The sequence below is a fragment of the Stegostoma tigrinum genome, chromosome 6 (assembly GCF_030684315.1).
Source record: "Stegostoma tigrinum isolate sSteTig4 chromosome 6, sSteTig4.hap1, whole genome shotgun sequence".
In the NCBI taxonomy this organism is placed as follows: Eukaryota; Metazoa; Chordata; class Chondrichthyes; order Orectolobiformes; family Stegostomatidae; genus Stegostoma; species Stegostoma tigrinum.
Window position 1 is genome coordinate 14,253,609 of NC_081359.1, and position 23,398 is coordinate 14,277,006.

At 45.8% G+C, this 23,398-nt stretch overlaps 1 protein-coding gene across 1 annotated transcript in view; it reads left to right on the plus strand.

Annotated features, from left to right (window-relative positions):
- rab20 (RAB20, member RAS oncogene family) overlaps positions 1-20,219 on the plus strand; it is a 35,915-nt gene extending 15,696 nt beyond the window's left edge. The window contains exon 2 of the mRNA XM_059646919.1: positions 19,047-20,219. Coding sequence (XP_059502902.1) covers positions 19,047-19,558 — 512 coding nt within the window. The 3' untranslated portion in view covers positions 19,559-20,219. The remainder of the gene's footprint in view (positions 1-19,046) is intronic.
- The last annotated feature ends 3,179 nt before the right edge of the window (positions 20,220-23,398 follow it).

Here is a 23,398-nt window from a genome sequence, read left to right on the forward strand (position 1 = left end):
TATTCTATTACTTTGATCATGAGTAGACTAATAGGGCAATTTTTGTCCTCGAGTTGGAATAGTTCTGCTCTTATTTTTGACAACTATGTCTGGGTACCTCCTCTTTGGCATGCAAGTAGTCTTGTGTTATAACTTTACCAGGTCAATGCCTAACTTTTTGGTTTGCCCGATGCTTCTCCTGGCATCGACTCTTCATCTCCGACAGCTACATCTTTGGGAAGTACCTTCGTAAGCCTTGATTCCCTTAATCTCCAAAAAAGCCTGATCGGTCTCTGACCTTAACAACACTCTTCATGTTTAATAAGATCCTGCAGAATGAAACCTGCTAATGGGTACACTTGATTCATGACACCTTGGCAAAAGCTGGAGGCATGAGCAACAACAATAGTTTACACGGTGTCTTTAACACAAAACATGTCACGTTGCTTCACAGGAGCATTGTGAAATATAGTATGGCACTCTGACAAAATATTAGGTCTGATGTTCAAAAGCTTGGCTAAAGAGGTAGAATTTCAGGAATGCCTCAAAGACTGAGAGAGGGGCAAAGAGGTTTAGGCTGAATTTTTAAATGAAGGTATTGCTAGTGTAGATCAGTGCCCATCTTTACTGGATCTTTTGTTCAGTGGAGTACTGTATACTACGCCATCCCTTCACTCTAAAGGATTTTAATTCAGATACCAGAAATTAGTCACTTATTTGCTTCCTCTCTAACCTCTTCCAGCTGCACAATCTACTGTGAATATTTGCGTGAGCCAGGTCCATAAGCTGAATGTAGGTAATTAGTGCCACTTTCTCTCTTTACACATACTTTCAAAAACGTTTGCTTCTAGATTTGATTTATCATCATGTGTACTTGAGTACAGTGAAAAGCTTTGTTTACAAGCAGCACAGGCAGACCATAGTAAGCAAGATTGGAAAAAGAATTTTTTAAATCAGAAATTTTTAATGTAATTTCATGCTTCTTGCCCATTTCAAAATTCTATTCCTTGTTTTCAAATCCCTCGCTATGCTTGCCCTCCCTATTTTTATCCCCTGCAACCCAAAACCCTTTGAGATATGTGATCTCCCAATTCCAAGCTCTAGATTATTCCTAATTGTAATAACTCTGCCATTGTTGGCTGTGCCACCAGCCCTAATATCTCTTTCTCACTTGGTGGGAAATTTTGTTTCATCGCTCTGATTAAATAACTTGCAGTCTTTTCATATGATAAAGGAATTATGCAAATATAAATTGCTCACAAAACGACCCATTATCAGCCTATGGAATTCTAGATCCAACACTAATTCTTAATTAAAGGCGTGATCATTGTGACAGCCTCCATTTCTCAAATTATTAAGAAACTGAGCTAGAAACATAGAAGTTGGAACAGGCTATTCGGCCCTTCAGTTCGGCTGTGCCATTCGTTTTGATCATATCTGATAGTCCAACTCAATAACTTGTTCTGCCTTTCTCTCACATTCCTTGACTCCGTTTAGCCCCAAGTTCTATATCCAACTCCTCCTTGAAATCATACAATGTTTTGCCTTGACTGCATTCTTTAGTAGTGAATTCCATAGGCTCACCACTCTCTGGCCAAAGAAAGATCTCTTCCTCTCAGTTCTAAATGGTTTCCCCTGTTTCCTTAAACTGTGACTCCTGGTTAAGAACACCTGCATCACTGGGGATATCCTTCCTCACTTATCCTGTCTTGTCCTGTTAGCGTTTTATCAGCTGGTATGAGATCGAGCTCACCCCTTCATTCTTCTAAACTCCAGTGAATATTATTCTAATTGATTCAACCTCTCCTTGTCCATCAGTTCTGCTATTTCAGGAATTTAAACAGAGCAATCTATTATTTGCCTTTCAAATAGGTGCCATGTCCATCTTGGTGAACTGACTCAGCAGATCATTAGCTAATATAGAAGCAGGCCATTCAGCCCATCAAATTCGTGCCAGTGTTTATGCTCTGTTTAAGCTGCTTCTCATTCTAGTTCATCTTTATTTTTCGCAATATTCATCTGATCCTTTCTCACTTCATACTTTACTTTGAAAGCACTTAGTTTTCCCTATCTGTAGTTCCATGTTCTCACCACTCTTTGAGTAAAGACACTTCTGAATCCTTTGGATTTCTGTGAAATTCTAAGTAATCTTATTTCTATCCTATAAAACTCCTTCATAATCTTAAGCCTACAAACAGATCATTGCTCAAACTCCAAGAGAAGTCCCAAACTGTTCAATCATAGAAACCCTACACTGTGGAAACAGGCCATTCAGCCAATCGAGTCCATATCAATCCTCCAAGAGCGACCCACCCTTTACCCTATCCCTGCATTCTCCATGGCTAATCAACCTTTCCTGCACATCCCTGGATACTGTGGGTAATTTAGTCTGGCCAATCCACCTAACCCCTACTTGTTTGGACTGTGGGAGGAAACTGGAGTACCCAGCAGAAACTCACGCAGATATGGAGAGAATGTGCAGACTCCACACGTGATCAGCCGAGGGTGGAATTGAACCTGGGTCCCTGGCGCTTTGAGCCAGCCGTGCGAACAATTGAGCGACCTTACTTTGCCGCTAATCTTTCTTTGTAGTTAGCAGTTCTCAGTTCTGATATCACCATTCTTCCCCCCCCCCCCCCACCTCTTCTCTTCGAAATATGTTAAGAAGCTAGAATAGACACACTTTTTCTTATTTTAAAAGCAAGTGCAGTTGTTAATGTTCCAGATACAATTTGATTGGCCAAACTACCATCTTGAAGCAAAACATGCTTTATTCATGCACTACAGTTAAATTGCAACAAAAGAGAGAATTTGAGTAGCTTAAGTCTGTTGAAAGACTTAACAGAATAATGGATTATTTAACTACTTAACAGTAACTGTTCTGATGTAGTAACATTCCTTGGAGTTCAGGTGCACGGATCTCTGAGAGTGGAGTCACTGGTAGACAGGGCAGTGTAGAATGGCTTTTGGCACACGGGCCTTCATCAGTCAGGATATCGAGTATAGAAGTTGAAAAGTTATGAAGCAGTTGTACGTGATGTTGATTAGGCAACACTCGGAGTATTGTGTTCAGTTTTGGCCACCCTACTATAGGAAGAATGTTAAAAATCTGGAAAGAGTGCAGAAGAAATTTACAAAGATTTTGCCAGGATTCAAGGAAACTGAGTTATAGGGAGGGTTGGACAAGCTAAGACACTTTTTTTTTTCTTTAGAGCTTCAGAGCCCTCCCCTCCCCAGTCTTGAATATAGAAAAGGAAAGAACCCATTCAGCCCTTTGCAACCACATTCTATTAAATCATGGTGACTGAGGCAGGGTGGTCTTATAGAAGTGTATAAGATCATGAGAGGCATGGATAGGGTGAATGCACTGTCTTTTTCCCAGGGTTGGGGAATCGAGAACTAGAGGGCATCAGTTTAAGGTAGGCGGGGAAAGAATACATGAGAACCTGAAGGGTAATTTTTTTTTTACTCGGGTTGTATGTACATGGAATGAGCTGCCAACTGAAGTGGGTGAGGCAGGTACATTAACAACATTTAAAAGGCATTTGGACAAATACATGGATAGGAAAAGTTTAGAAGGATATGGGCCAATTGCAGGGAAATGGGGGTTAGCGTGTTTGGACATTTCATGGACCAGTTTGGGCCAAAGGGCCTGTCTCCGTGCTGTAGGCCTGTATGACACTATGAAACATACCCTTGCTAAAGGAAAATTCACTAAAACAGATTGAATTGCACGTGAGACAAGGGGCAGGAAGAGACCCCCAGCTTTTAGCTGTAACAGAAAGAGGAATAAGAGCCTTCCACATCCAGTTTCAAGACCCCAGCAACAGCAGAAAGTTAAAACTAAAGAGAAATCCTGGGAGCTTGACACCATCCATTTAGGCTGCTTTTATTCCTACTTTTCAACAAAGAACCCAAGGCATTACAAGCTGTTTATTAATTCTGTGCAGACTGCTCAGCACCTCTGTCTCAGCCTTTCTCTTTTTTAAGAAAAAAGGACAAAAGTCATAGTATTGTAATGTGTACACATGTAAAGTGCTTGATTTATTTAGTTCTGGATAAGCACATGTGTCTTTGAGGTGAATTGTGATCCAGATTATGTAAAACCAATGAATTAGATTAGCTGGGTACAGACTGAGCATTGTGCTTAGTTTATCTGGTTTTGTTTTATCTATACCTACCTGTGCCAGCTGCAGTGCAGTGTTTTGCTCAATAAGCTGTGAGATTGAGCTGAGCCGTCCCCAGTCTTGAATATAGAAAAAGGAGGAGCCCATTCAGCCCTTTGAGACTGTTGCAACCACATTCTATTAAATCGTGGATGATTTGAATCCCAATTCCATTTACTGTTTATCTCTCAATATGTTTACCCAACAAAATTTGACAGCAGCTTTGAAAGATCTGCTTTTTGTCCCCATCGGGGTGGGGGTGGGGGTTTGGAAATTCTGTTCCTCTTGGTGTGAAGATCTTGCTGAAATTATCCTTGATAACCTGGCTCTATTGTTAAGGAAATCTCATCTGTTTGCAGATTCCAGTAGGGAAATACTTGCTTTCCATTTAACTTTGTCAACACAGACAATCCAGTCTAACTCTCCAGAATGGTTGTGTGCAAATTATTGTATTTGGTTATATACTTTGAGGAATTTCAAGGGCACTATGGAAATGGAAGTTTTTCCCTTTTTGCTCAAAGATGTTCTGCTCTTGTTAAGGAATCACTGATTTCGATAGATTACACGTGACGAAATTGTGCGGGGAGAGCTAAAGATTCATATTCCCAGTGAAGACCTGATCTCTTCAGCACTTTTCCAGTAGAAAGATATGTTAACAGCCTGAAGAAAAGAGAGATGGTAGGAGGCTATACACCAGCTTGAATCAGTTGGGCTGAATGGCCTGCTTCTGTATTGTCAATACCATACAGAATAATTTTTGCATTTACAGTTGGATAAGTTGCGAGTAAATTCCTGTTACATTGTTCTTTACCCCAGAATTCATTGTTGTTATAACAATGAGGATTATGTAGGATGAATTGAAGGTTTTACCTGAGAAACATTACTAATTTTCAGTTTCTTATCACTGAGAATTTGATGCGTGCCATTGTTCAAATACAACTTTACAACTTGCAATAATGCATATTTTGTGCAATCTCTCATCATTAGCTTGACGGTTGTGAAACACATTGAGGTTTTATTTTGAGTCATGAATAGGATGTTGATTGTGCAATGTTCCTGACTCTCTTGAGGCAGTGCAGTTGCAACTATTTTTAATGCGCCTTTGTTCGATTTAAGGGTCACAAGACTGTCGTGGTCCAATCTTATGAAGTTTGTCGGGAATGTCTGAAGCTTCGGATCGCTACGATGTGTGCAGTTTAATTAGTTGCACAGATTGATATCGTTTTGCTGTAATAGAAGATAAAAGCTAATTTTCTGAATAGTGAGTGCTTGGGAACTAAAGGCACAGATTTAGGGTCCAAGTCCTCAATAAAAACTAGGCGCAGCTTTTTTGAGAAAAGAAATGCAGTTCAAGGGAGGTACGGTGGCTCAGTGGTTAGCACTGCTGCCTCTCAGCACCAGGTTCAATTCCACCCTCGGTTGACTGTGCAAACTCCACACAGACATTCTCCTGGTTGCTGAAATAAATAAGGGGTGGAAGTTACAGTTTAATAAATTCCTTGTACGATTGGGTCCTGGACCTCAGGAAAGATTATGATTGAGTTGCTTTGGAGGGGGAGCAACGCAAGTTAACCAAAATGATAAGGGCCCAGACCTGAGATAAGGGGAACTGCAGATGCTGGAGAATCTGAGATAACAAAGTGTAGAGCTGGATGAACAGCAGGCCAAGCAGCATCTGAGGAGCACAAAAGCTGACGTTTTTGGCCTAGACCCTTCTTCAGAAAAGGGGGAGGGAGAGAAGGGGAGGTGGATCAAAGATGGATAGAGGAGAAGATAGGTGGAGAGGAGACAGACAAGTTAAAGGGGCGGGGATGGAGCCAGTAGAGGTGAGTGTAGGTGGGCAAGTAGGGAGGGGATAGGTCAGTCTGGGGAGGATGGACAGATCAAGGGGGTGGGATGAGATTAGTAGGTAGGAAATGGGGGTATGGCTTGAGATGGGAGGAGGGGACAGGTGAGAGGAAGAACAGGTTAGGGAGGCAGGGACGAGCTGGGCTGGTTTTGGGATGCAATAGGGGGAGAGGAAGTTTTGAAGCTGGTGAAGTCCACTTTGATACCATTGGGCTGCAGGGTTCCCAAGCGGAATGAGTTGCTGTTCCTGCAACCTTCGGGTGGCATCGTTGTGGCACTGCAGGAGGCCCATAATGGACATGTCGTCTAGGGAATGGGAGGGGGAGTTAAAATGGTTTGCGACTGGGAGGTGCAGTTGTTTGTTGCGAACCGAGCGGAGGTGTTCTGCAAAGCGGTTCCCAAGCCTCCGCTTGGTTTCCCCGATTGTAGAGGAAGCCACACCGGGTACAGATGCTGCAGTATACCACATTGGCAGATGTGCAAGTGAACATCTGCTTGATGTGGAAAGTCGTCTTGGGGCGTGGGATGGGGTTGAGGCAGGAGGTGTGGGGACAGGTGTAGCACTTCCTGCGGTTGCAAGGGAAAGTGCTGGGTGTGGTGGGGTTGGAGGGGAGTGTGAAGTGGACAAGGGAGCCACGGAGAGAGTGCTCCCTCTGGAAAGCAGACAAGGGTGGGGATGGAAAAATGTCTTAGGTGGTGGGGTTGGATTTCTGATGAAGGGTCTAGGCACGAAACGTTGGCTTTTGTGCGCCTAAGATGCTGCTTGGCCTGCTGTGTTCATCCAGCTCCACACTTTACCAGGGCCCAGATCTGGCTTGTTCCCTCCAGTTGAGAAGGTCTAAAGGTTCATTTAATTGAAGCGTTTGAGATGACTTAAAGAACCTGAGATGTTACAAAGGAAGAAAGTATTTCTTTGTGTTGGCAACCCAAAACAAGGGGACAAAAATCTTAAAATGAGAGCCAGAACATTGAGGGGTGAGAGCGAGGTTTGAGAAGATTTGTAGCTCAGGCTGAGCAATCTTACTTTTTTTTATTTGAAAAAATATACTTTATTCATAGAATGTACAAAAAAAAATTTATACACCTACCCAGTCATGTAAGCCGCTCCGGGTTACCCAGGGGGTACGTACACCAACTAAAGGCAAAAACAAAGCAAAGAAAAATACCCTGGCGGTTGTCTCCCCGCACAGTCCCCGTTGGCCCCCTGACCAGTTGAGAAAGGTGTCAGCTGGGCCCAGTTACCAGATAGGGCCCTTTTTCTATTCTGGACAAGGGGTTTCATACGGTGGTCTTTCCCCACCACGCCTTGGTGGCGGCTGCCCCAAGCTTTAGCGCGTCCCTCAGCACGTAGCCCTGGACCTTGGAGTGCGCCAGTCTGCAACACTTGGTCGGTGTCAGTTCTTTCAGCTGGCAGACCAAAGAGCGTCTTTCACCGCATTGATGGTCCTCCAGGCGCAGTTGATGTTGGTCTCGGTGTGAGTCCCTGGAAACAGCCCGTAGAGCACGGAGTCCCGTGTCACGGAGCTGCTCGGGATGAACCTTGACAAATACCACTGCATCCCCCTCTAGACCTCCTGCGCATAGGCACACTCCAGAAGGAGGTGATCGACAGTCTTGTTCCCCGCTGCAGCCACCTCGAGGGCAGCGCGCAGTGGCGCAGAGATTCCGGACATGCATAAAGGATCTCACTGGCAAAGCCCCTCTCACCACCAGTCAAGCAATGTCCTTGTGCTTGTTTGAAAGTTCTGGCGATGAGGCATTCTGCCAAACGACTTTGGCAGTCTGCGTGGGGAACCACACGACGGGATCCACCCTCTCCTTTTCCCGAAGGGTCTCGAGGATACTACATGCTGACCACTGCCTGACGGCCTTGTGGTCACAGGTGTTTCCTTTCAAAAATTTCTCCACGAAGGACAGGTGGTACGGGACGGTCAACTACTCGGAGCATTCCGCGGCAATAAGGCCAGGCACATCCTTCGCAACACCGGGGACAGGTAGAACCTCAGTAAGTAGTGACACTTGGTGTTTGCGTACTGAGGATCTACGCACAGCTTGATGCAGCCACACACAAAGGTAGCCATCAGGGCGAGGGTGGCGTTCGGTACGCTCTTTTCCCCCATTTTCCAGGTCTTTGTACATGGTGTCCCTGCGGACCTGGTCCATCCTCGATCCCCAAATGAAGTGGAAGATGGCCTGGGTGACCTCAGCGGCGCAGGTCCAGGGAATAGGCCAGGCCTGCACCACATACAACAGTACCGAAAGCCCCTCGCACCTGACAACCAGGTTCTTACCCGTGATGGAGAGGGACCGGAGCGTCCACCTGCCCAGCTTCTGCTTCAGTTTGGTGATACGCTCCTCCCAAGTCTTAGTGCATGCCCCAGCTCCACCGAACCAAACACCCAGCACTTCAGGTAGTCTGTCCTGACGGTGAAGGGGATGAAGGAGCGGTCGTCCCAGTTCCCGAAGAACATGACCTCGCTCTTACCCCTATTGACTTTGGCACCCGAGGCCAGTTCAAACTGGCTGCAGATGTCCAACAGCCTACTCACCGACTGACGATTGGTGCAGAAGATGGCGACATCATCCATGTACAGGGAGGTCTCGACCTGAAGGCCTCCGCTGCCTGGGATAGTCACGCCCTTCAGGCTTGCGTCCTTCCTGATGGATGTGGCGAAGGGCTCCACACAGCACACGAACAAGGCAGGAGAGATCGAGCAGCCCTGCCTGACTCCAGATCTGACGGGAAAACTGTCCGATTCCCACCCACTGATCGAGACTGCACTAACAATGTTGGTGTAGAGCAGCCGGATCCAATTGCGGATGCCCTCCCCGAACCCCAATTTGGAGAGGACGTCCCTCATGTAAGCATGAGACACCCTGTCGAAGGCCACCTCCTGGTCCAGTCTGATGAGGCAGGTGTCCACCTGCCTGTCCTGCACGTAGGCGATCGTATTCCTGATGAGCGTGAGGCTCAAAGCGATCTTCCTGCCCGACACAGCACAAGTTTGGTCAGGGTGAATCACTGACTCCAGGACAGACCTGACCCGGTTGGCAATGACCTTGGCCAGGATTTTGTAGTCCACGTTCAATAGTGAAATGGGACGCCAATTCTTAATTTCTTCCCTCTCCCCCTTCCTCTTGTAAATGAGGGTGATGATGCCCTTCCTCATGGACTTGCACATTTCCCCTGCCCGAAGCGCACTATCGTACACCTCCAGCAGGTCCTGGCCGACCAGGTCCCACAGAGCGGAATATAGCTCGACCGGTAAGCCGTCGCTCCCGGGAGTCTTATTCCTCTCCAAGAACTTGAGGGCTCTGGTCAGCTCGTCCAGGGATATCGGCCAGTCCAGCCACTCCCTCGTGCCGTCGTCTAAGACCTCCATGATAGACGACAAGAACGACTCGGAGGCCGTGCTGTTGGTGGGCTTTGTGTCGTACAGTCCGGCATAGAAGGATCTGCTGATCCTCAAAATGTCGGGCCAAGACGACGTCACCGAGCCGTCGTCCTCCTTCAGCTGGCTAAGCACGGAGCTCTCTTTGTGCACCTTCTGAAAGAAGAAACGCGAGCACGTCTCGTCCTGCTCCACGGAGCGGACCCTGGACCGGAAGATTATCCTGGAGGCCTCCGCGGCGAAGAGCGAGGCTTGCTGGCCCCTCACCTCGCAGAGGTCCTCCGTGATATCGACCCCCATCAACTGCAGAAGGAGCAGGTTCTGCACCCTTTTCTGGAGTTGCGACAGCTTTCCCCGCTCCCCCCTCGCTTTCCGAACACCCTTGAGGACAAAGAACCTCTTGATGTTCCCTTCACTGTCTCCAACCAGTGTACTCCCTCTTAAGCTCCTCGACGTCTCTGGGGTCAACAGAGTTGTGTTGAGCTTCCACGTACCCTTGTCGGCCGGCTGGTCGTCCTGTAAGTGACAGTCGGCCAGCAGGAGGCAGTGATCAGAGAAGAACACCGGCTCGACACCAGTGGACCTGATCGAGAATGCCCGTGACACAAACAGGAAGTCTGTCCTTGAGCGGATAGACCCGTCTGGCCGCGACCAGGTGTACCTCCGCTGCGCTCTGTCTGCAGGGGTGCTGAAGACGTCGAGCAGCTTGGCGTCCTTCACCGTGCCCATCAGGAATCTGGACGTGACGTCCAGTTGACTCCCTCCACCCGCTGTCCCCACGCCGGATCTTCCATCTGCATCAATGACGCAGTTGAAGTCTCCGCCCAGGATGACCGGCCTGGACGTAGCCAGCAGGGGTGGAAGCCGCTGCAGGACGTCCAACCGCTCACTCCGTACCACTGGGGCGTACACGTTGATCAGCCTCAGGGGAGCGTTCCTGTAGGTGATGTCAGCCACTAGGAGGCGGCCCCCACCACCTCCTGAACTTGAGAGATGGTGAAGTTGCGCCCCCGCAGCAGAATAGCCAGGCCCGAGGAGCGACAGTCGTTACCCCCGACCACATTGAAGGCCCACAGGTCCAGGCGCCCAACTGTTTCCCGTACCTGCCGAGGTGCGGTATCCTGCACTCCTACAGAAACAGGAGGTCCGCCTTGATGGTGGTCAGGTAGGCCAACGTGGACACACATCTTGTGGTGGACTTGACGCTGCGCACATTAATGCTCGCAATTCGTACCCCCATTGTGGGCAGTGACCGCAGTACCCTCCCCAAGTCCAAGGTCCAGCCCCTCCATCTGTCCCTTCATGCCCATTGCCTGGGCTAACTGCTGGATGCTCTCCGGGCTCAGGAAACCTTTCGGGTGGCATCCCCCCGTCGGTGGGGTACGGAGGTAGGAGAGTCCAGCTCTAGGTCAGGCTGGGGATGCGCTGTTTCCTCCTTCCTGCCTGAAAGTTCCGGGGGGTCCTTCAGGGCCCCAGTGGCGTGTGGCTGGGTGTCGGAGGGAGCCTCAGGACGCCTCCCGTCACCTGGAAGCGGGGTGCTGCTTTCCTTCTCCCTTGAGATCTTTAGCCTCTGCTTTGGGCGGGCCTCCTCAGAATCTCCCTCGTCAGAGGAGCTCTTACAGCCCCCCTGTAGCTGCCTCGTCCCGCCTGATGGTTGCGGTGCCTGGGCTCGTCGGCGTGCCTTCCTCCTTGCTTTCCAGACTGTTGTCCACTCCCCTGGGTCACCTGTCGCCTCCTCCATTGACTCTGGGTTGTCAGGGGGGTGGGGAGGGGAACCTGCAGGGGCGCTTTGCTGGCCTCGAGTCCATACTGCGCGGCTGGTCTCTCCTGCACGACCTGGCCCTCCTGCACATTAGGGGGGTACTTGCAGGGCCCTGGTGCCTTCCTCTCCTCTCGGGGGGGGGGGGCTTGCCCCATATTGCCCCTGCCGGCGACCTGGGCGTAGGTGGTCCCCCGCCGCGGGCATGCCCTATAGAGGTGGCTCGCTTCCCCGCAAATGTTGCAGCTTTTCTCTTGGGGGCAATCCTTTGCAAGGTGTCCCTCCTCCCTGCAGATGGTGGCTTTGCAGTCGGCTGCCACATGACCTGACTTACCACAGGCATGGCAGACTTTAGGTTGCCCTGCGTAGGTCAGGTAGCCCTTGCTCCTGCCGATCACGAAGCTGTACGGTGGGTGTACGATGTTCCCGTCTGCGCCTGTCCTCAGCATCACCTTGACCTGCCTCTTACTGGCCCAGATCCCGAAGGGGTCCGTGATGTCAGTTAGGTCCCCTTCCACATTCACATACCTTCCAAGAAAGGTCAGGACATCAACTGCTGGCACATGCGGGTTGTACATGTGTACAGTCACCATACGGCTCCTCTGCGCTGGCATCACGAACAGCGGGACAGCGGTCAGTACAGAGAGGGGGCCCTCACCTCCTTTCTCCTTGAAAACCTCCAGGAAGCGCTCGCAAAGCTTGACACTTCTGAAGGTTACATCGGGGAAATCCTGCAGGCAGTAAATGTCCGCAGCAGTGAACCCACAACAGTCCAACAGGACCCTCATCCACCTTCTTCACGGAAACGTGGATGGTGTTCCGGACCCCCCGACCCGGGGCACGAGCACTCGCCGCAGCCATCGTTGCAGGTTGGCTGCTACCCTGAACCAGCATTAGACCGAAGCCAGCATTAGGATCCACCGGTTGCAAGGGTGCACAGCCAACCCGACGTCTTCCTTCCACCTCCAACACAGTTGCGCTCTCCTCTTCTCGGTCCACAAAAGAGTGGGTCTTTATTTTGTTCCGGATGTAATCTGGTTCACTGAGCAGGAAGGTGCGTTCCCAGACGTTTCGTCACCATTCTAGGTAACATCATCAGTGGACCTCTGATGAAGCACTGGTGTTATGTCCCACTTTCTATTTATCTGTTTAGGTTTCCTTGGGTTGGTGATGTCATTTCCTGCATTAGTGATTATAATTTCCTGTTCTTTTTCTCAGGGGGTGGTAGATTGATTTGGAGCCAATGTGTTTGTTGATGGAGTTCCGGTTGGAATGCCATGCTTCTAGGAATTCTCGTGCATGTCTCTGTTTGGCTTGTCCTAGGATGGATGTGTTGTCCCAATCAAAGTGGTGTCCTTCCTCATCTGTATGTAAGGATACTAGTGATAGTGGGTCATGTCTTTTTGTGGCTAGTTGATGTTCATGTATCCTGGTGGCTAGCTTCCTGCCAGTTTGTCCAATGTAGTGTTTGTCACAGTTCTTGCAAGGTATTTTGTAGATGATGTTCGTTTTGCTTGTTGTCTGTATAGGGTCTTTTAAGTTCATTAGCTGCTGTTTTAGTGTGTTGGTGGGTTTGTGGGCTACCCTGATGCCAAGGGGTCCGAGTAGTCTGGCAGTCATTTCGGAAATGTCTTTGATGTAGGGGAGAGTGGTTATGGTTTCTGGGCCCGTTTTGTCTGTTTGTTTGGGTTTGTTGCTGAGAAATCGGCGGACTGTGTTCATAGGGTACCCATTCTTTTTGAATATGCTGTATAGGTGATTTTCCTCTGCTCTGCGTAGTTCCTTTGTGCTGCAGTGTGTGGTGGCTCGTTGGAATAATGTTCTAATGCAGCTTCGTTTGTGGGTGTTGGGATGGTTGCTCCTGTAGTTCAGTATTTGGTCCGTATGTGTTGTTTTCCTGTAGACGCTGGTTTGAAGTTCCCCATTGGCTGTTCGCTCTACTGTGACATCTAGGAATGGCAGTTTGTTGTTGCTTTCCTCCTCTTTTGTGAATGTTATGCCAGTAGCCATTGAGGGGTGATATCAGAATCAGATATTGGAAGCTCATCTTTGACAAGGAGTAGAAGAAGCCTTTAACTCTTCTCCCTTAAAAACTATTAAGGCAAGTGGTCAATTAAACCTGAGATTGATAGATTTTAGTTGTCGAGAGTGTACTGGTTGGGTAAACAGAGTTGAGAAACCGATCATCGTGATTTAACAGTGGCAGAATGGCTCAAGAAGCTGAATGGCCTCGCTTGTTCCTCTTTCTTCTGGTGAAACAGTACTCATCAGTTTAATATTCTGTATGATTTTAATTTTCCAGTTCAAATTGATGCCTTGAACTTCGTATTTGCTGATGTTTGATTTGGTTCTCAAGTTCTGTTCTAACACAATCTTCAGTTTAACTAAAGGTTGATCACATTGACATTTGAATTTGGGATTAGTTTTAATGTGTGATCTTTTCCTGTCTTAACTGCTAAGCCCTGTAATAGTTGGAGATTAATTGTGATTGATTTTAGAGCCCACTGTTTTAGACATGGTGAATTAAAATTGGTGGACAAACAGGAGGCTGGAAGAACGCAGCAGGCCGGGCAGCATCTGGAGGATAAAAGCAGTCAACGTTTTAGGTATTACCCTTCTTCAGGACTGAAGATACCTGAAATTCCCCAAATGTTGACTGTCCCTTTCCTCCAGATGCTGCCTGGCCCGCTGTGTTCTCCCAGCCTCCTGTTTGTCTCCCTTGGATTCCAGCTTCTGCAGTTTACTCTTTTGTCCCTGAAAGTTGGTGGAACAAGTTTGTTCCTGTCATTGGTTACAATGGTCCTAATGATGCTGGATGAGCCCCACCTCCCCCTGCCCCAAATCCCATGAACCAATCCAAATTGATAGTCAAATGCTGCCTTGATGTCACACCATACCTCAGTTTGTGCGATGCTTTCTTGCAGGGACTAAGTGTGTCATCAAGGAGCGCTAGGGAAACTGCAATTTATGGGAAGTACAGGGAAAAGTCTCCACTCATTGGAGTCAAAATGAGCAAAAAGGGAAGACGGTTGTGGTTATTGGAGGCCAGTCATCTCAGCTACAGGATATTGCCGCAAGAGTTTCTCACAGAAGTGTCCTGGGTCTGACCATCTTCAGTTGCTTCATCAATAAGGAATGAGTCTCACAATTCACTGTGTGGGTGATGGTCAAACTTTGCCACAGCCACAAATTAAACTCCAGTCACACTGGTGGAACAAGAGACCACTTTTCCCAAGGGGCTGAAGGTTGTCCAAGTTTTCCATGGAGGGTTGAAACCTGGAACTTCACCACACGAGTTGGCTATGGTTGGTGATGTTTGCAGTCAACCAGGAGGTGTGCCATTGAGAGACTGGGTCATCATAATTATTTTCTCCGTTCGCTCAAGGGATTTATTACCCATCCCTTGTTGCCCTTGAGAAGGTGGGGGTGAGCTGCCTTCATGAACCGCAGCAGTTCAGAGTGTACACACATTCACGATGTCATTAGGAAGCGAGTTCCAGGGTTTTGACCCAGCGACAGAATGGTGACACATTTCCAGTTCAGGATGGTGAGTTGCTTGGACGGGACTGGCAGCTGGTGCTGTTCCAAGCGTTGCCTGCCCCATCCTTCCAGATGGAAGTGGCTGTGGGTTTGGAAGATGTCGTTGAAGGAGCCTTGGTGAATTTCTGCATTGCATTGGTAGATAGTACACACCGATGCTACTTTTCTTCAGAGGTGGTGGGAGTGAATGTTGAAGTTTGTACATGGGGTGATGCTGAAATAGGCTGCTTGATTCTTGATGATGTTAAGATTCTTTTGCGTGTTGCTGCAACTACCCATATCCAACAGGTGAAAAGTCTTCCATTAGAGCCCAGACTTGTCCTTCTTCCATGTCAAAGGCACATTGTATGTAACTATCTCATTAAACCTGGAGAAACACAGTTGGGGGGTGGTGGGGAGGTTAGTCTGTCTCTCGACAAGGTGAACCTTTCCATTCCTGTTCTCAGTTGGATTTCAAGACTTGGCATCAGTGAGCTAGCATTTAGGTTATTCTGAGAACCTGTTTTGATTGACTGTCTGAAGAGTGGGTTTCTCTGAAGGTACCAGTCTAGTTCTGGGATAGTAAGAACTACAGATGCTGGAGTCAGAGATAACAGCCAGAGGAGCACAACAGGCCAGGCAGCATCAGAGGAGCAGGAAAGTCCATGTTTTGGTTCAGGACCCTCCCTCAGAAAATAGTTCTGGGATAGTGGCAATGAACAGCAGGAAGTGGTTAATTTGCACCACCTCCAACACTTCCACTTAAAAGACGACTTTTGTTTAAAAAGAATCTCATTATTGGACTGTGTATTGAGGGTCTTCATCATGTGCTTTCTACTGATGGAAATGCTATAAAAACCCCATGATTTATGTCTCAACACAAAATTCCAAGGCAGCTATCCCATGCTGAGACTACCTCCTGTTTCAGGCATACATCTGTGATTTCAGAGTTCTGTTTTGCCTGAAACAGTCAGAGATTAACTCCAGGACTCACTGACCTTTATTGGCTGTTGTCCCTCAAACTTTATTTGGAGTTCTTATTCTTGTTTTCACGTCCATTACAACACCCAGGTCTCTGCCTCCCCTAGCCCTGGGTCTCTGGAGTGCCTTTGATTTGACCCAGCCATTAGTGGCTTTGCCTTCAGTTTCCTTGGCTCTAAACTCTTGAAATTTAACCACCTCTCCTCCTCCAAATGCTCCTTTGAACTTACCTCTGGAACCAAATTTGCTGCCACCTGGTTTAATTCTTCTCCATGCTGGATGTTTGAAAGTTGTTCCCTGTGATGTACCTCAAGATAAGTTATTCTGTGGAAATATGTCAACATTGCTCCAATGAATCCAGAGTCTAATCTGCTGATTCCCATCTTGGAAGGGACTTACGCTGCCTATATTTCACAGATCCACTTTCTGTACAATCTTTCAGCTCAATACTCTGTAGCTTACATTCTGCTTTTCCCAGCAATGGTTTGGAAGTCAGTGGAAAGCATTTGCAATACTTTAGCTTTTTTTAAAAGGCATTTTCAGCTTTGAAATATTCTTGGCATGTTTACTTTAAAAGAACATGTTTTATTTCATGTTTTCTGAAATGCTTTTGTTGTTGGATCTTTTGACCTTTCATCTGGTTGAAATTAACGAGAGTAATGTTTGCATTGAAATTGATCTTTAAGGTCATTGCAGCTCTCCATCTTTAGCTTACCTCCTGAAAAATATTGGATTGTTGCCCAGGTTTGGGGGGGGGGGTAGAAAAAAGCAAAAGGGCCTGGGGTGTTTGAATGTAGTTGGTGGTGGTGGATGGATGCCGTGATATTTCTTCCAGCTTAGAGAAGTTGCAGACACTACTGGGAAGTTTTGCAAGAGCTGACAGTTCAAAAGGCGCTCTGATTTTCTGCCAAGTCATACAAAGCAGAGATTGACTGGCTTCTTGCAGGCTAAAGATAGATTCAAGAGTCTAAATTCTTGAAAAACGGGAAAACAACTTTTTGCTGAGCACGTATGTCTTGAAACTTTTTAAATTTAGAATCCAGCATTGACACTTTATTTAACACATTTTGGGAATAATCTTTGTGTCACCTTGGAAACACTTCTAGACAAAAGGTTCAGGTTTTGTATACCAAGGAAAGGGCCTTTATGATACAGAAGATGACTGGGGACAGAGAATAGGTACTCTTTAGGTAGAGGTCCACTCAGGAAAGACTGTCCAACAGATGGATAGAGGTCAAAAAATACTATCTATGGTAAGAAAACAAAACTTGGAGAGAAAGGCATAGTGGAAAAATCAGTACACAAAGGTCATAAACCAGATGTATGGACATCATCCCAAACTATCTTTAAAACTCAAGCAAGTTTGCCAAGTTTTTGAATAAATTGAAACTTCCACATCCTGATAAGGAAACGAGATTTGGCACTGACATTTTTTGACTTGTTCCAAAGCTTTCTTGTGTAAATGTCAACAGACAAACGGTTCAACATCAGCATTTTGCAAAATATTTGCCCTTTTTTTAAAAAAGAGATTTAAAGTCCGTTGGGTGAAGCAATGAATTGTTTTCAAGTAATGAGTGTGGGAAAAGAAATGAGTATCAGTCACTGAGCATATGATCAATTGAAACCATGTACTGGAAATGGTCTGTCTCTCCCTGAGCATGTTCTTATAATTCATGTTTTGTATCATTTTTGTTCTCATTTCTAAAAAAAAATTGCAATACATATCTAGTTTCACTTCCAGTTGAATGAGTAGGAAGCCAAGGACCCTTCAGTGAATTTTAAGATTGATCTGTATGTTCATTGTATTAAGTCACTTGGATTCTTGGACTAAAAATAATCAATATAACAATCAGTTTTGAAATTGATAAATGCTGTCCATCTCCCATCGTGAACTTCTGTACTTTCTTTCGGCAATTTTCAGATTTCCATCTCCCTTTGTGAATGAGTGCTTTCTAAGCACAAACCTGAAAAGCTTGGCTCTGATTTTAAATTTCTAGACTCACCCTCCATCCAAAAAAAGGAAATAGTTACTCTTCACCGAGTCAACTGAATCACTTAATCCTCTTCAGCACCTCGATTAGTCCTAATCTCGTATGCACAAGGCAAGATAAATTTTACCTCTGTGTGGCACAATGGATCTTTTTCATTTCACAGTTTGAAAAAGCCAGAGCCCAGACTTGGCAGCTACTGAAAGTGTTGCCTGGAAGTTGTTTGAGAATTTCCAGTAAGTGGTGCCTGTTTTAAAAACTGGCCAGAGTAAGGTGCCATTGGCAGGGGTGAGAGGGATTGGATGGAGGTGAGCTGGGGGGTGTGTATCATGTGTGGCTGCAAAGACAGCTCTTCCCAATCTGAGCAGGAAGATAGAATGCCAGGGGTCAGGCTATTGGCAGTGGAATAATGGCGTTGGCTCTCACACGGCTTGTAGTGAGCGCTGTATCTGCTACTTACCTCCTGTTGGCTTGGACCTGGACGGTAGAGAAGGAAAAGCTTGCATTGCTTTTGTACATTTCACAACCTCAGGATATCCCAAAGCCCCAGACTGCCAATTACAGCGTCATTTGAAGTGTATTCCCTTTTGCAATATAGGAAAGATGGCAGCTTGCCTGTACACCACAAGGTTCCATAAACTGCAATGCAACAAATCACATTATTTGATGTTGGTTGTGGGATAAATATTCGTGATCTCTTCCTCAAAATAGTATCCACAGGATCTCTTATATCCACCAGGCAGGTTCTGGGTTTAATATTTCAGCCAATAGGTTAGTTGAATTTTCTACCAGCCCAGCTGATATAAACGGTGGGATTCTGAGTGTGGAGTGAGCCAGCTCTTAGAGTTATAGAGCTGTACAGCATTAAAACTGACACTTCAGTTTAACTTGTCCATGCCAACCAGATATCCTGGATTAATCTAGTTTCATTTGCCTGCATTTTGGCCCAGATCTCCCTCAATCCATCCTATGCATGCCGCAAGATGCCTTTTGAATGTTGTAATTGTACCCACCTCTGCCACCTCTGGGCAACCCATTCCATACGTGCGCTACTCTCGGCATGTAAAAGTGGCCCCTTTTTTCAATCTTTCCTCTCTCGTGCTGGACTCCCCTACCCTGGGGAAAACACCTTGATAATTCACCCGATCCTAGCCCCTCATGATTTTATAAATCTGTACAATGTCACCTCTCAGCCTCTGACACTCCAGGGAAAATAGCCCCAGCCTATTCAGCTCCTCCCTATAGCTCAATCCCTCCACTCCAGCAATATCCTTGTAAATCTTTTTGGAACCCCCTCGCGTTTGACAACATCTTTGCTATAGCAGGGAGAGCAGAATGGGATGCGGTATCCCGAAAGTGGCCTTAACCATGTGCTGTGTTACAGCTCTTCTGATGCTTTGTCTTATTTTGTCAGGACGGGAGCAGTTTCATGGATTGGGCTCCATGTACTGTCGAGGAGCAGCTGCTGTGATCCTCACTTACGATGTGACGAACCGCCAGAGTCTGCGGGAGCTGGAGGAGCGGTTTCTCAGCCTGACTGACACTGCTCAGCCAGACTGCATCTTTGCTGTGGTGGGCAATAAATGTGACCTGACCGATGACTGTGTGGAGACTGATGACACCCAGGGACCAGTTCCAACATCTCCTGCTCCCAGAGCCAACAAACAGGTCTTCAAAGAGGATGCAATTAATCTCTATAAGCAACTCCTTAAATACAAGATGCTAGATGAAAAGGATTTCCCACTGGCAGAGAAAATGTGTTTTGAAACCAGTGCCAAGACGGGCTACAATGTCGATCTGCTCTTCGAGACCATTTTTGATCTGGTGATAGCTGGCATTACGAAGAAGCCAGTGAAATCCTCTGACACCGTGGACCTGAAACAAAGTATGAATTCTAAACCCAGGAAATCATCCTGCTGTACTTGAGGGAAATGGGTTGAGTGTTCTGTTTCTCCTGCACCTTCCCTTGGAGGGGAAATCCCACTTCACGATGCAGCGTAAATTCTGATGGAGTTGAACTGTGTTCCACATGCCGTGTGCTTGGAGTGAGACCCAAAAAGGCCAGATGCTCATTTTTGCCATTGTTCCTGTTCCAGAGCAGGTTTAATGCTGTGCCACCATGTGATGGAATAAACAGAAAGGAGAATGCCACCCCTCCGAGGGGTCATAAATGTTTGACATTGCCTACTGTCTGTCCAGAGCATTGTCACCCACTCAAAGTGGGAGCTGTTATCAATCATATGCTCTATCATTGACTTGTGTGGTTGGGATTAACTCGCTAATGAGCAGTGTTAGAGGTTAATTTGACAGGTAACTGAGTAGACTGCTTAGAGCTGGTTTCGACCAGCTTTAGTATTGCTGAGGGGAGCAGTAGAGATTGGATTGTCTCACTCTGTTGTCAAACCGCAATGCAATTGCTCAGCTGGTTATAGACAACTGGATAGATTTTCCTGCTGCACATTAATGATCTTAAATCAGAGACCAAGCTGTGATGTGATTAATGTGACCTTTCCTGACAGATTATAATAAACAATTTTTCTTACAATTTTTAAGAATATGTAAACATTAAATTAACTTTCAAACTGTTGATTTGCCTGTCTGTAGTAATCGTTTGGGGTTCAATAGCCAGTTCTCGTATGTCAAGTTTTACACTCTTTTTTTATTTTGACAGTAATTCATGCACATCCCCTAACTATACATAAAGCTCGCTTAAATTTTTCAAATTTCCAGTTTTACACTCCCACTATTTGTCTCTGCCCTGTCATTGAGTCACAGAGGTCTCTACTGCCCAAGGAGGCAATTTGGCCCATCGTGTTTGTGTCAGCTCTTCTATGTTGTCTGAAACTAATGTCCAAACCTGGTCGCTTCTCATTCAGTCCAGGAAAAATGCCTTTTAATTTGGCAAGTCTTGAGACACGTGAATACTAATCCTATCCATAAAACAAAGCTAATGCCAGTAATGAGGGCCATGGAGCAATTAGGTTTTTTTAAGGAAAATGCTTATCTGTTTGAGTAATAGCATTTAGAGAAAGGAACCAGCTGTCCTTACGTGATCAGAGTGTTAGTGTCACTTCAGATGCAACAACGGTAATAGTAATTGTACAATGATGTGGTTAGACACAACAGCCCTCTGAAATGGCCAAGCGACTTGCTCAGTTGTATCAAACCCACTGCAGAAAGGGTATAAGAAGAAACTGGACAGACCAGCCAGCATTAAAACATCAGAATCGGATATGACACAAGTCTGCAGCAGTAACATATTAGGGTCATGTGCCAACAAGAGCTTTGACCTTGTTTACAATGGTAATTGTAGTGGATCTTGTGGTGCAGTGGTAGAGTGCTGTCTTAGAGTCTTACAGTGTGCAAAAGGCCCTTTGGCTTAACTTGTCCATGCTGACCAGATTTCCTAAACTGAACTAGTCCCATTTGGTCCGTATGCCTTTCCTAGCCATGTACCTGTCCAAATGGCTTTAAATGTTGTAATTGTACCCACCTCCCCCACTTCCTCTGGCAGCTCATTCCATACGCACAACACCCTCTGTATGGAAGAAATTACTCTTCGGGTCAGTTTTAAATCTTTCCCCTCTCACCTTAAACCCATGCCACCTAATTTTGGGCTCCCTTACCCTGGAGAAAAGACCTTGCTTAATCACCATATCTATGCTGCTCATAATTTTATAAAGCTCTATAAGGCCACCCCTCTGCTGCAACGCTCCAGGGGAGAAAAATCCCAGCCTATCCAGTCTTGGTAACAGCCTGGATTTAAGAGGGAACTTGTGTGGCACAGTGGTAATGTCCCTACCTCTGGATCAAGAGGCCTGCATTCAAGTCCCACCTGCTCCCAAGGTCTGTCATAACATGTCTGAAACAGCTTCATTGGACAATATTAAAATGGCAATTGCCCATTTAAACTGGTCATGTTGTAATTCTGCCTTTACTCCAGTGGTGGCGTGCAGGAGAAAAATCACCAGAATTTAATAAATAAATGAAAGAAAACAGAAATATAAAAAGTAACAACTTTTAATTTGGATAATTACATTGACTGGAGATCTGCCATCTGCCGTACAATAGAATGGAAAAAAATTACGGTATTTACAGGTAATTGCTGCTTTAACAAGGCTATCTTTTCATTATAACTTTTTGGGCCTCAATTAAGTGTTTAATTTCTTACTTTTCTAAAGCCTAACATTATATTCATTCCATCTCTGTCTCAAGTTCAGTCCCATTTCGCACCCTGTGTGGAAAATTACTCTGAGCACCTTTTATTTATCTGTTTATCCTTTTAACTACCAGTGTTATATATTGCTATCTGTTGCTAAATTGACAGCAATGTTAATATTAAACTTTCATAAATTAGCTGGAAGATGTATAACATTGAAGCAGCAAGGAAATCGCAGTATTAATGTACAAACTGCAGGTTATATGAAAGGAACCCTGGGAAAGAATATACATTTGTATAGCACCTTTTTGACTTCTCTGTATATAACATATATAAACATAATTTTCAAGTGTTATTCTGTCACCATACCAATTTGCACAAGCGAAGATCTTGTAGATAGTAAGCTGAACATATTTCAAGTTATTAGTTGAGGAAGGAACCAGAGGAGCAAGGAGAACCACTTGCACCTCTTTCAATAGCTCTGTGAGCTCTTTTACATCACCAGACCCAGCAGGGAAGCCCTCACTTTAATGTCTCATCTGAACTTCTGACACTGGATTGATTTGAAAAGATGCACTTTCAAAGAATTTGACTATTTAATGATAATGAGGTACAAGTTGAATTATCTTACTAAAAACCTTTAAATATATTAGCTTTTATCTATGCAGAATCCTTAACATGATTTGAGCGAAAGTGTTCTGTTAGTAGTCAAGCAATATCAGGAGATAGTATATTCATCGTGGGTGATGAGTAAACCTTGTGTTCCTGTTGTGGAGTCTAAACTGTGAACTTTTCTGAATGCCTGCCTGGTCTGAAACCAAGGCTAGATTAACTAAAGGAACGTACTTGCTTCTCTGTAGTACCTTTACATTTCCCCCGATGTCCCAAAGTGATTTACATTCTAAGGATTTCTGAAGTGTTGTCACTGTTGTGATGTAGACAATACAATTAATGTAAACACAGCAAGTTGCACAAACTGTAATGTGGCACTTCATTATACTCTCCTGGAGGTGTCAGCCCGAATGAAGGGGTCTATGTGAAACTTGGACCCAAACCCTTTAGCTCTGAGTTGAGATTCACACCCAGAGTCACCACTGATGCTTATATGGGCCAAGTGACCAATGACAAAAAGGTCATGCAGACAGAAGAGAGGGAGTAGGTAGAGGTGGATGTGAAAGGGAATTGCTAAAGTCAGAGAAAGAGATGCAGACTTTGGGGTCTTCACTTGACAGGAAAGAGAAAGGCATCAACAGCTCTTTTCGGCTCAGCATAATGAGTGGTGTGCTGCTGGGCAGGCAACTTCTACAAATTTATGTAATTTGGTTGGGATGAAGGGACTTAGGATGGTTCTCAATTTGCTGCTGACAAAGATAGGTCTGAAAGCAAGCTTTGAGGAGGACAGAAGAAGGCTACAATTATCTTGTGTTCCTATTTTTTAATGGTCTTGTGTTTAGTTAGAGGTGAAGGGCTGTCAGGCAGGAATGTGAAGTAATCTGATCATACATGAATGGTAGAACAGTCGAAGGGGAGAATGCCCTACCCCTGCTCCTAACTCGTACAAATGTCTGAAATTCTTTTGTGATGAGATAATGAAGTTCTGTAGTGAA